Raw genomic sequence first — 13,869 nt, 5'->3', positions numbered from 1 at the left:
ATCCATCAACTAACCAATTAAAGGCATGCTACATTACATTTAAATTCTAATAAAGCAAAAATAGTGAGGAAATATTTATAAAGCTAATGAAGTCAATAATTTGGGTCAAAGAGTTTAGGCTTCAATTTAGCTATCAGGGAGGCTATTAGCTATCATTAACAGTTTAATGGCAGCTAGAATGTAATGGAAGAGATGTGCAATATACCACAATCAGGTATAAAACAGAAACACGAAGCCAAGATAATCCTGATGAGCCTGACAGACCAAATCAGCCAGTATAAATCAATCATTAAACAATGAAATATTACTTTAAAATTAATAATTGAATATTAAAGAGGAAATATAATATCGTCAGTAAAGAGAGCGCTGAAACCAGTGTTAAGCTGAAGTTTTCTGAAAAGACAAAAGCAACCAGAAAGGTAATGTGGGACACATTTCAAATCTTAATTTTCAAAAAACAGCTATTGCATGGCTCCAGAAGCAAGAGAATAGAAATGATAACAGGCAGGTTTTTTTTTTCCTCTTCAAGGAATACTGGCTATTTAAAGAATTAACTGGTGTAAAACAACTGCTAGGAGAAAAGTCACAAAATTCATGGCTATACAGAAAAGTCATTAATAGTACGATTTATTATCGTTTCTAAAGATAATAATGAATTGGTAATTTTAGACTAGATGAATGTTATTAATAAGCATTTCTTCTATTCCAATCCTTCCCAGGAAAACTGGTTTGCTCAAGGTGCTTTCTCTAACTCAATTTTCCTATTTTTCCATCTGTGACTTACCTGCGACAATAAAAAGGCAACTGTTCCTTCCATTATCATTTCCTCAGGACTAGCAAGCTGTCTGCCTGCATTCTCTATTTCACATAAACTTTTAACATGCTATTTTTACAGTTATTTAGTTAATGTAAAAGAAGGGAAGGCATTTCCATAAGTTCAAATGCATGCTTTTGGTGAATCATGAATGAATAATTCAGTAAGGCAACATCATGGAAAGGACTACTTTGGGAAACAGACAGATAAATTCAAGACAAAAAAAAAGAGCAGTGACCAGGTTATAAATTTTTTTGTGTTGAGATAAAGAGACAGAATTGTCTCAAGGAAGTTTTTGGAAACTACTAAAGAAAATATCAGACCCAAGCTTTAGACGTTCAGTATGATAAGCAATATAGAAGAGCTAGAGAAAGTTTAGGTAAAACCGGGCCATGAAAAATATTAGGAGCCTTATCTACAGTAATCCAGGCAAGATAGGAGAGATGTACACATGAAAAGAATGAAACAGAATCAAAAACAACACTTGTTTGAATAAATGGAAGAATCACTAACTCCTACCTGGGTCTATGACTATTATTGCTGCGACATTTGAATTCATTCACCAAGTCCACAAAAAAATCCAAGACCTTACATAATGTAGCATAAAATCTCAGCCAGAATTACAGATTAATTCTACTTTAAGGATACTCAAGATTTGAAAGTCCAAACATATAAAATATAAGGCCTAATCCAAATAGAAATCTTTGCTCAAATGTTACCTACATTTTCTCAGTAAAACCTTCCTTGGTTATCCTACCTAAGGTTTTAACAAACCTCCCTACAAATAACTCCCTACCCCCTTTTCCCTGATTTGTTTTTTCCCCTTAGCATTTAGAATTGTCTAGCATATTATTTATTTTATTTATTATAATATTTCTTCATCCCTCACTAGAATGCGTATTGCCTTAAAAACTGGGACTTGTTTATTTACATATCCCCAGTGCGTAGAATAGTGTCTAGCATATAGTAGCTACTCAATAAATACTTGTTACATGAAAGACTCACCCTTAAAAAGGGAGTATTCCCTTTTGATAATGTAGGATTCAATGAAGTTTCTTTAGTGCAAGGTAAGCTAAAAACTCAGCCCATACTGGCAACTGAAATATGAATGAGAGTGGTCTGAATGACTGACAAGAAAAATTTAGATTGGACTCAAAAAGAAAATAATAAGGAAGATACTAAAGCCAGAAGGAGTCTAGTGAAGTTGGGAAAAAACTGGAGGTACAAAGTGATAGAGTAAGCACAACATTCTAAGTGCAAGAAAAGGGGAATAAAATAGAAATGACAGGAAATTGTAAAATTCCTCAAATAGAACAGTTTTGAGTAACAACCAGATCCAGGAAAGTAGGTTGCTGAAAGGAAGACCAGAAGGTCAAGACTATGCAAAGAAAAGCTGCCAAAAATGATGATGAGGCTCAGATGTGGAAAAGTTGGCTATGGGAAGGAACTGCTACAGTCAACAGATGAAAATAAAAGCTAGAGGATGGTGATCTGAATGGTACAATGTGTCAACAGAGGGATGTATATACATGGGTGATAGAGTAATATTCTGTAAGAAGAGTAAGGAACAATAAAAATGCTGAACTACTTCTACTCCCACTCCCACTTCTCCCCCTAACTCTGTGGTCTTATGGTGAATAGAACCAGTATCTTCCAAGAGAAAGAGCTGCTGAATCCTAAGTGGAAAGCTAGTTCATGCAACTGGTTTTCAATGGAGGAAGAGTTCTGTAGAAGGACTGATATTTCACAATGGAATAATTCACAGAGGCATAGTGGGAAAGGCTAAGCAGGAAACTGTTCTGTACTTTTATAAAGTTCAATTCAAGGAAGAAAGATGATCTCTGATCTTCTAAGGTTTCCAATGGCGGACAATGGGGGAGTCTCATTTTTAAAAAAGCCACTGCTATATTTTAACTACTTTATTTTCTTCCTAGAAAACAAACACTCCACTTTGTTTTAGCCTCTAGTAAATGGAAAGAATCCCCATTTTTAAAATGTGTCTTTTTAAACAACAGAACCATTATCTTATAGGCATTTTAACTTTTATAACCATTTTTATCCACAACCTAATTACTTAATAATCTAAAAAACAATTCCTTAAATCTTTGGCAAATTCTTAAAACTTGAAATGTTTCTTATTTTTCCTTTCTTCATTTTAATATTACTTTGTCACTCTAAGCTTACAATGATATCTATAACTTTGCTTTGACATAGCACAGTGCCTTTTTCTTATTTCCACAGAATGTTTTAAGTAATCCAGATGTTTTAAGAGTCCTACTTTATTTTTCTATACAGCCTACCCCATTTCTTGTTATCTCTTAGTATATATTAAGCTTTTAAAAGCAAAATAACCTTTAAATTAGGATTTTTATTGTCTACTACATAAAAATATTTTAAATAGTTATTTTAGAATCCCATGATAATTAAAAACTGTTTAGTAATACTTTAGCAAAATTGTAAATATTATTATGGATAGTTTATTCGAGTACTCATAAAGATTCTAAAGGTATAATTCAGTGTTCAAATTTATATATTACATGCAACTTAGCTAAAATGGTCAAATAATATAAACTATACATATGGTAAAATACTCTGATAAAATGTTTGCCTATAAGAGTGTCATATTAACAGAGAACGGTCACTGTATCTAGCGAAAATTGAATGCAAAAGAGAAAGTTCTTATCATGGAAAATGTGAAGCTCCACAGTGAAGATTATCTACCCAAATTAACAGTTAAATTTTAGTTAGCATTTTTTAAAAATGTGATCCAAGATAACACTTTCATTGAAGAAACCAAGGCTGTAAAGATTTAGAAGGAAATGGAGGCTACAATTCATATAAATTAAAAAAAAAAAAAAAAGCAGTTCTGAGAATCCATCCTTGTCAAAAACCATCTCACCCATCCCCAAGAGTCATTATTACCTAATAAAAGGTAATATTTCATTATCTTAGGCTACAACACCAAAACCTAGTGTTTCTTTTGAATTCCTTCTCAATCATCAATAAAATATGAAAGTCAATGTAGAGCAGAACTTTCCAACTTTTTCCTCGGGCACACTTAGAAAAATAACATTTGTAAGGCAACCAGGAAAGCGGAGGAACTGCTAGTGGTAAAGAGAGAGGCAAGCAGCCTGGGAGCTCCAGTCACTTTGACCTATTCATGAGCTCTAATTTAGAGTATGAAAGGGTAGCCTGAGAAATAAATTTCACCTTTGTAAGCATCATAAAAACAGGCAAGTTATAGGTAAACACCACAGGAAATAATTTCTGATCTCTCTGAATGAACAAATGAATGAATGAATGAATGAGTAATGACCTACTTACACAAAAGGCTGCCTTCCTTAAAAAATCCCAGTCAGCCTGCTCTTTATCTGCGTTCCCTTTCTTGTTTAAAAAAAAAAAAAAAAAAGTGAAATATAGCCCTTTGGGAAGTGTAACAAGACATTTTTAGTACAAGTAATTGTAAATCAAAGACTGGAAAAAGTCTTCTACCAAAGTGCTTCTTTTACCCTTGAGAAAAGCCATCTTTCTTCTTCACTATTGTGAACCAGTATTCAGACTGATACGCACTCTTTAAAGTATCATCTAGTATTTCTTTATCAGCTACACACAAGTGTTCTCAGATTACTAATCACGATCCTTTCTTAAAGTGCACAAGTTTGCCCATAGGGTATGAGAGGCAGGTATCTCACGTCATTTCTAAAATTCATCTAAGGTAGAAGATTCTAAGATGTGACTCACATAAAAAAATGGGTACAGAACACAGTTTTTACCAGATTAACTACTGCATGGGGATAACAGTTAATTGCAGTTTACTCACCAAGGATTTTTAAAGAAAACCATAATTAACTTGGGAAGAAATTTGTAAACTCAATAGACTCGACAGTCATAAGGTACTTCTTTTTTAGGTAAATCATGAAACTAGAATCCAGAAAAATGGATTAAACTAAAACTAATCAACAAAAATATCTGCAGATAAGGACATTAATGATCCCAAAATGCAGTGATCATGAAAAAGATATATACTTCAATTCTGTTATTGCTTCAGAATTATCTTGACCAAATGTGCATTACCCAAGAGAGGGGGCCAAATTATTTCAATGTCCCTGTCCCATTTGTCTTGAGATTCCATAACACTTTGTTATTTTCAATTTATATCCATGCATTGCTGCCTCTGCCTTTGATTACACGAGTCCCCATCACCTACAACTCTTTACTATAGCTAATCCCTACAAGAAAAATGGCAACCCTCCAACTGAAAGTCATTTTTCTTCTATGTCTACATAGAGACAGACTTATCATCTGTGTTTCACAAATAAGTTTCCTCTAGGCGAAATGGTCAGGTGAAACAACACATGTTCCGATTCCTAGGTCAGCGCTTTCTCAGAAAAACCTCTTTTCTTGTTAGTCTGTTACGATTCTATACCCCAGGATTAGGTTATGGGCTCAAATTAAGTCCTGACATAAGGAAATAAGTTTTTGTGTGTTCTTTCCGAACCCCAGTTTTAATTCTCACTAGCTTTATGTCAAAGCCACACTCCACCTAATCCATCAATCTGAACTTTCTCTGACCAGCTTCACTCCTAGTTAAGGAGTAAGATTTGGTCCCATATTTAATTATCCTAAAGTAAACTGTCCACATTCATTAACATAACTAATACTCTGTTTCACTCTGATATTCCTTTTCTCTACTTCACATCTAGGTTATCTTCTGCTTGTTTTTATGCTTTTTCTAGCAAGCTTTTTCCCTCCAACTCTTTCTCCACCTTTGACTTCTGTCTTCTTTTTTCCCATTTTTACAAAATTAAAACATGCCTTAAATCTTCACTATTTCACTCCATTCCTAAAATCTACAACCTCTCCTCCAATAACATACCCATTATTATTATCTCAGACAAGAAGCATAAACTCCAGAACAAGTCATCACAGGCTCTTTCTTAGAAGTTTACAAGGCTTATTTAAATAAGCATTAGTATATGCCAGATTATGCAAGCTCAAAACCACCTTTAAATATTTAAACTTTTAGAGATGACATGTTAGATTTATTATATACACTTATGACTTCAACTGGGGTTTCCACAATCCTAAAAACACATTCTGGTTAATTGAGATACCTTGTCAGGAATGAATCATAAACTCAAAAAACAGAGTTGGAAAGCTTTGAAGAGGATTTAGGGTAACTCTCCATTTAACTGAGGCAGATATTGGTACACAGACAAGTTGGGCAACTTTCTAAATTACTAAGATAATTCAGTAGTAAAAAATATCCAGAAAACAAACCAGAATTAAAAGTAGATTTTTTCAAAATGTTCATATATTGAAAGAATTATTTGGAACTTAAAACACATTTTCAATAGACATAACATTGTTGATGCTAACTAAATGGGCTTACAAACTAGTCCACAATTACATATTTAAAGGGAATTCTAGGTCTTTTCAAGAGTCTTAGAAATTTCTGGCATTTTATTCTCATTTTGCTTCTAAGTGTATGCTTTCCTTTTGCTTGATGAAGAAATGACATTAACATGACTGCAATTGTTTTTTGGCTCACAAATGAAATAAAAAAGAGCTTTCCACACCAATTAAGAGAGTAAATATCTAACATTATCAAAGTTTAGATTCAGTTTTAAAATACACAGATGGAAGAAAACACTCATCTAGGTAGAAGACAGGAGAGTTAAAAACTAGTCTGGCAACCAGGTAGTCTTATGAGCCTAGAATAACTAGACTAATAGAGAATGAAGAGAAAGAACCTGAGAAAACAGACTCCAGAGTAGGAGCCAGTAAAATTTTCTGTAAAACTCCAAATACTTATTGTCTCTACTGCAACTACTCTACTCTGTCACTGTAGTACGAAAGCAGCCATAGACAAAGTGTAAACAAATGAGTTAGGCTATGTTCCAATAAAACTTTATTTATGGACATTGAGATTTGAATTTAACATAATTTTCATGTGTCACAAAATTGTTACTCTTCTTCAATTTTTTTTCAATCATTAAAAAATGTAAAAACGATTTTTTTTTAACTTGAAGACTCTTTTTTAAAGATTTGATTTATTTGTCAGAGAGAGAGAGAGTAAGAGCGAACACAAGCAGGGGGAATGACAGGCAGAGGAAAAAGCAGGCTCCCCGCTGAGCAAGGAGCCCAATGCGGGACTCCATCCCAGGACCCTGGGATGATGACCTGAGCTGAAGGCAGTTGCTTAACCAACTGAGCCACCCAGCATCCCCGTAAACACCATTCTTAACCCATGGGTCATACAAAAACACAAGGCAGGCCTGGATATTCCCTGTGGACTGTAGTTTGTCAACCACTAGTCTACGGGAGAGTGAGAAAGAAGGAAAGGCAGATTGTACCTAGTTTAATAACTAGGGGGGCTATTCATGCATTAAACCTGATAAAAAAATGCAGCTCCTTTCTAACACATATACATTAATGAGTCCCAGTTGCAAAGAAACAGGCAACAGGCATATTTCACCGTCTTTAAGATTAAAAGAGCTTAGAAACATAATCACTGATCCTGGGCAAAAATCATTCTCCTAATGGTAACTGATTAAAACTTTAAGTAGATAATTCATTCTATAGAATCTTAAAATTATAGCAGTAGATACATTATTCATTACCATTTTGTCCCTGAGTCGCTCTCCACGGATAAAAAAGTCAGCACAGCCATTCTCTTCCTGGTGAGGGACTTTGAAGACAGTGACGCAGCTTAGTCCACTCCCTCCAAGTGGTAACCATCCACCACTTGAGTCATCCCGGGTCATCACCACAGCTCGCACTCGTGCATAACTATTACTAAAACAGATGCAAAGATTAGAAATTAGGTTTTCCATAAGCAAGAAACAGCCAAGCTGTCAGTCTTATTTGAGAAATCAAAGACCACATTAGTTAATGTGTGATAACTGTTTCCTACTTCCATGACAGTCCACAAAGTAACCTACATGAAAGAGGTAAAAAAAAAAAACAAAAACAAAAACCACAAACTTAAAAGGTTAACCTTTATTTTGAAGACTAACCTTAAAATAAAAGACCGCAGATCTCGTATTTCAATTCATCATTTGAGTAGTTCAAGTACATCTGATTGCCATGGAACAAGTTATAAAGGACCCCAGGGACAAATATTGTCAAACTACATAGGCCACGATCAAACTTGTCTATTTATGTCCACCTGTTACAATATAACCAGGACAAGTTACTGCTATATTTTAGCACATTTAATTGTGACATCTGTAAGTTTCTAACATTTCGAGATTATTAAATAAAGTGCTGAAGCAAATGCAGTACAGATGCCACATTTTTTATTTCTTCTAACAACTGGGAATCTAAATCACATAGATCATATAAAGACAAATGTTCTATTTCAAGAACTTATCAAGCAAATTCATCCATAGAAACTTCTCATGCTCTCTTTTTAGCAGTCTCTAAAGAGACCACATCCTAGTTCTAGCCAGAATCATTTCCCAATATTAACCACAACTGTTCTTTACATAAAATCTAAGAAATGTGTCACATAAACTAATATTCTAGATTACTGACATCTAAGCATTTTAGTTTCAAATTTTCAATGTAATAATTATTAATGAAATCCTTTCTAAAAGTAATACCCCTTGATAAATTCTTAGAAAATTGTATTAAATATAACTTACACTTGTCTTGGTTACTAAGAATAACAATTGAGGTTCTATGTAACAGTTCTGTGCTACTTAGTGTCTTTGCATGTTCAAAGTGTTAGGTTGCCAGTTGTCATTTCTGTTGTGCTAGTTCTTGTCTGAAATCTCCCCCTGGTTGTCGTTGGTTTTTTTTTTTTTTTTTGCTTTATATATTTATTTCGTTGAGGTATACTTTACATACAGTAACATACTGATCTTAAATACAAAATTCAACAAATTCTGACAAATGTACACATCTGCATAACCAACATGATAATCAAGATATGGAACATTTTCATGACTCCAGAAAATGCCCTTAAGCCTCCTATCCATCAAATAGGTAACCACTATTCTGTTTCTAAGCAAATAATTAGCTTTGACTGTTATGGGCCTTCAATATCCATGGGATCAAACAGAATCACCATTTGTACCCTTTTTGTCTGACTTATTTGACTCATTATGCTGTTGTATTAGTTCACTCTTTTTTACTGCTAAGTAGTCCTCTCACTGAATAAATACATCACAATTCACTTAATTCTGTCCTGTGTTCATGGGCATTTGGATTGTTCCTAGTTGCTAGCTATTATGAATGAAGCTGTTATATAAATATTCTTGTACCAGTCTTTTTGTAGACATTTGCTTTCGTTTCTCTTAATATGGAGGAATGGAACTGATGGGTTACAGGACAGTATGTTTAACTATAAAAGAAATTATATTTTCCAAAGTGGTTTTATCATTATTCATTCCCATCAATAATGCATCATAATTTCAGTTGCTCCATATCCTTGCTAACATTTGGTGTTTCCAGTCTTTTAAATTTTACTCATTATAGTGAGTTTACAGTGGCAACCCATTATGGTTTTAGTATCAATTTCCCTGATGACTCATGGTATTGAACAACTTTTCATACGGCTATGGGCCATTTACATGCCATCCTCTTTTTAAGTCTTTGGTCATTTTTTTATTATGCTTTTATTTTTGATTTTTAGAAGTTCTTTATATATTCTTGACCCAAGTCTCTTGTCAGAAAGCTGTATACATTTAAAGCATCATTGTGCTGTGGTTGAGTGAGGAGTCTAAAGTCTTATCTTCACAAGTTGGATCCTGGCTCAGCAACTTACTAGCTGTGTGTCCTTGAGAAAGTTACTGTATGCACCTTAATAAATGTAAACAATGCCTGACACATAATAAAAAATATGTAAGTATTAATTATTATTACTAAAACAAATAATTAAAATTGTAGAAGTCAGCCTGGTAATTCAAAGCCAAGAAGGACCTGGGAAAAGATAAAATTTACACAGTCAACCATAATTCTCTATTATTGGAGTCAAACTAATTTTTATGGGAAGCGCTACAAGTCTTTAGCTTTACAGGTTACTGTTCTAAGCTTTTATTATTCAGTTATTCAGAGCCTCTGATTCTTGTCTGGGCCCCATTCTTATCAATCTTCAACTCAGAGAACTGGTCAGAGGAGGTATGAACGCATAGCACAAAAGCTGGTCTGACAGAGGTACCAAATTGGGAGTCCTCCTCTTAGGATGGGCTGGAACAAGTACCTCTACTATAAGTAAACATGACATGCATACCAACAAGCCAGGGAAGCTTCTTAGACTGAGAACCAGCTTGGAGGGATACAATACTAGACAAAGGTCATTTGGTTTGTCAAGAATTTAACCTAAGGATACTCTAAAAGCACAGCACATGGACGTATTGGGTTCAGATTAAATGTCTGTGAACTGAACTCATTCATTTAAAGGTCAATATGTTTGAAGTTCAGTCACAAAGGTAGAACCTGGGTTAAAACCAAAATTCAAGTTCCCAACAAGCATTTAAGTATTTATTTTACTGTAAGATCCTGACTCTTCCTTCTTATCTAATTCTGTAGTAAACTGGGAAGTTTAAGAATTTTATCCTAGGTTCCACAAGACTTACAAAACCCAAGGAGTAAAATAACCCATTCAGAAGCTCAGGGTATATTTTGAGTTCAGAGTGTAAGAGTAGTTAACCTCTTTAGGGTATAAGCTCTTACTTTTTCATCTTTGAATTTTACTAATTCTCATTTAACATTTGCATAATGCTTCTCAGCATATTTTATATTTTAAAAATATAAAAATGTCCATAAATAAAGAATATTAGAAAATATATAAAAATCCTAAGTAGTTATTTTAGGATGGTGAAGTTAGGTATTTTCCCTTCATTTCTGTTTCTTCAAAATTATTTTTAATTAATATTTATAAATCAAAAGTGATTTAAATATAGAACTTACTACATTTTAACTATGTCTTGGCTTTTCTCAAGATACTGTAAAAATTTTAGAATGTTCTTTTTAACAATGTATGAATGCATTTTTTCAAAAAAGTATCCCTAACATAACTCTCTTTGCTAACCCAATTATTTTGGTTTCTACTTTATAAAGTGCCACCTAAAAGAGACATATTGTCCTTTCTAGAAAAATCAGATAAAACAAAGATCTCTTTAGTAGAAGAGTAATAAGGCTGCCTGATTCACTGTTCACTTTAATACAATAAAAGAAGTTTTAAAGCTGACCAGTAATTTATGTACTTTTTAAAATCTCATGCTTTCAACTATACCAAATATGTCATTGTTTCCCTTATCTATTCAAGCTGACCCTTCAAGCTTTAAAGTACTTCAGGAGCTCACGTAAATAAATCTGTATTCCCCTACCACAGCCTTTGTTAGTTTATAACTGAACAACTCAGCTTCCAACTTTAAGACCTAAGACTAGAATACGTACAATAAAATTTTTCAAGCTGTTAAATAAATGTGCAGGATGGGGTTTTGTTGTTTGTTTTTAAAGAGAGATCTTCCTTCCTGCCAAGGTTAATCTTTTCACCTGTGCTTTTAATTTTTATAATCTCTTTACCTTCAAATGTCTTTTCCCAAATAAAAGTAGTAACTCTTTTGTCTAAAACATGCAACCTCACCTAAAGACTAATGGTAGCTCTTACAAACTGCCGTATCTGCCTTGCAGCATAATAAAATTTGTACTTGTAATCCCCTCCTTAGATAAAAGTGACTTTAGAGCAAGGAACAAAATTGTATTATTCTATTTAAAATAATAATAAACACTTTTCCCTGATCATGTAAACAGAAGCCCATCCTAGTAAATGTGGAAAATAAAGAAAAATAATACTTGCCATCACAGAGTTAAAATATTAAGAACTTGTTGGATTTTACTCTGTTTATCAGATTTGTAATCTATTAGTCTATTAGTCTGAGGCAATAGCTATTTATGATGACAATTTATTCTTATTGCTAAGAATGGAACAATTACCCTCTTGAGCTGCTTTAATACTTAGTTGAAAGGTACTTGTTCTCAGTGATTTATCTTAAAAAAGTCAAACCTAGACTACTTCTATAATTTTCTGAAATAGTTTAAACTAAAGCTCTATTCTTTCCTGTGGTAGTGGACTACACAATAACCACTTTTCAGCCTAGCTTTTATTCTGATGAAACGAAGAGGCTCTTGCTGTAAAACATAGCTGTGTTTCCTTTATTTCATTCAAAATCTAAATTGCATCTCAACTGCTAATCTCTGATCTCATCTTAACAATTATATCAAATATATCCTTTCAGCTATAGTCAGCAAATTAGAAAATTAATGTAGAAGTGCAGGTGAGAGGTAATGTTGTGTTGGCCTTGGGTGATAATACTGGACACAAGAGGAATAAACTGATTTGGGTCTATTTTGGTGGAAGAGCCAGGAGGATTTATTGATGGGGTTAAGCAAGTGTTCTAAATTACCTAAAATTCTTAGTCACCATGACCTTTATTTTCTAAAATTTTCAACTGGTACTTCAGTAAAGTTAAAGGCAACAGAAGAGAACCAAACATAAAGATAAATTTTGACCCTCTTGTATTGATCCATGTAGTTTCTTTTGAAATAGCAGTACTGGATTATACATAATCCAGAACAACTCTAAAGCTGTACATTATTGTATTTTGTAGTAAATGCCTATTACAGTTGCATTTTCAAATTTGCACATTGGCAAAAACATTTCTTATCAAATCAGGGTACAGTCATGGGGCTACTACAAGCCCCAGTAGTCTAATATGAAAAATGTCCTTGGCCAAAAATGGCCTTCTTTTTTAGTTTCTTTTCTCCCTTGTATCATACTCTTGCTTTTATTACCAAGCTTATTATATACACCTACCCAACTGCCTTCTTGCTCTCTTCATTCTTTCTATACTATCTCTAATTTTCAACTGAGTTGTCCTTCTACTGATTTGCATAAATTCTTTATATTAGCAATGCTAATCCTCTGCCAGTTCTGTGAATTATAAGTATCTTCTGATCTGTGGCTTCTTTTATTTTTGTCATGTCTTTCAAAGAACAAAGCTTTTCTTTTACCATGGTCAAATGTATTTCTTTTCCTTTAATGATTTGTGCAGGTGACTTTCTATAAGATCTCATACATATCTATTATAAACCTTTTACATTCTATTAAGAGATAAAACTTCTTTTTCTTTTTAAAATCATTTCAGCAAACAGAATTCTCTACTTTCTCTGAAAGTAAGAGAGTCCTTAAAGTCACCATGTCTGGAAAATATTCATATATCTACTTTATTATAGCCCATGACCACTGACCAGAAGTTAAATCCAACTTGGTCTTGGTTTCTCAGCTATACATGATTCTGCTTCCTCTGGGCACGGCAACCAAGCCTGTTATACGTAGCGCTGGTGACTTGACACCTACCTTCATTAAGTTCTTTCTGTATCTAGGATCCCCTATGGTCCAGCATGGATTTATACCAGAAAACTTCCCCATCCCATTCTGAAGGCTAACCCAACCTCTAAACTTTCCTACCCTTCCATACTTTAACACTTCTAGGTGTATCTTTTTTTTAATTTCACCTATATATTGAACATTACTTCAAACAGAGCTCAATTATATTTTCACCAAAACACTGCCAAATTATTACAATGATGTTGCCAATATACATCATTTATGCCCTTACCTAAGAAGTTTCCTAACCTAAAGAAGATTTTTTTGTGTGTGCTGTAAGCTGATCTTTATTTTTTTTAATTAACATATAATGTATTGCTTCAGGGGTACAGGTCTGATTCATTAGTCCTATATAATACTCAGTGCTCATAACAGCACATACCCTCCCCAATGTCCATCACCCCATTACCCCATCACCTCACTCCTCTCCCCCCTCTTCAGCAACCTAAAGAGGATTTTTAATATAGATTTAAAGCTTGAAAGTACAGAAAATTTTATAACAAGGAGAGACTGTGGTCAGAGATTACTTAGAAAGTTATTTTAACAAATTTTACATAATAAAGTATCTTAATAAATGTATTTATATAGACAATTCTGATTATCACTTTGTCACAACACCACAACTATCTGTAATGGAAGCTGGGAAATGCAGTCT

General features: G+C 33.6%; 1 protein-coding gene across 2 annotated transcripts in view; it reads right to left on the bottom strand.

Moving 5' to 3' along the window:
* The window catches only part of SPRED1 (sprouty related EVH1 domain containing 1), a 120,210-nt gene that overhangs the window by 49,728 nt on the left and 56,613 nt on the right, over positions 1–13,869 (bottom strand). For both annotated transcript variants that reach the window (XM_026480055.4, XM_057306193.1), the window contains one exon: positions 7,438–7,612. In XM_026480055.4, coding sequence (XP_026335840.1) covers positions 7,438–7,612 — 175 coding nt within the window. The remainder of the gene's footprint in view (positions 1–7,437; positions 7,613–13,869) is intronic.

This window comes from Ursus arctos, unplaced genomic scaffold (assembly GCF_023065955.2).
Source record: "Ursus arctos isolate Adak ecotype North America unplaced genomic scaffold, UrsArc2.0 scaffold_36, whole genome shotgun sequence".
Lineage (NCBI taxonomy): Eukaryota > Metazoa > Chordata > Mammalia > Carnivora > Ursidae > Ursus > Ursus arctos.
The sequence above is the reverse complement of the archived record's forward strand: the minus strand, read 5'-3'. Positions and strand labels throughout refer to the sequence as shown.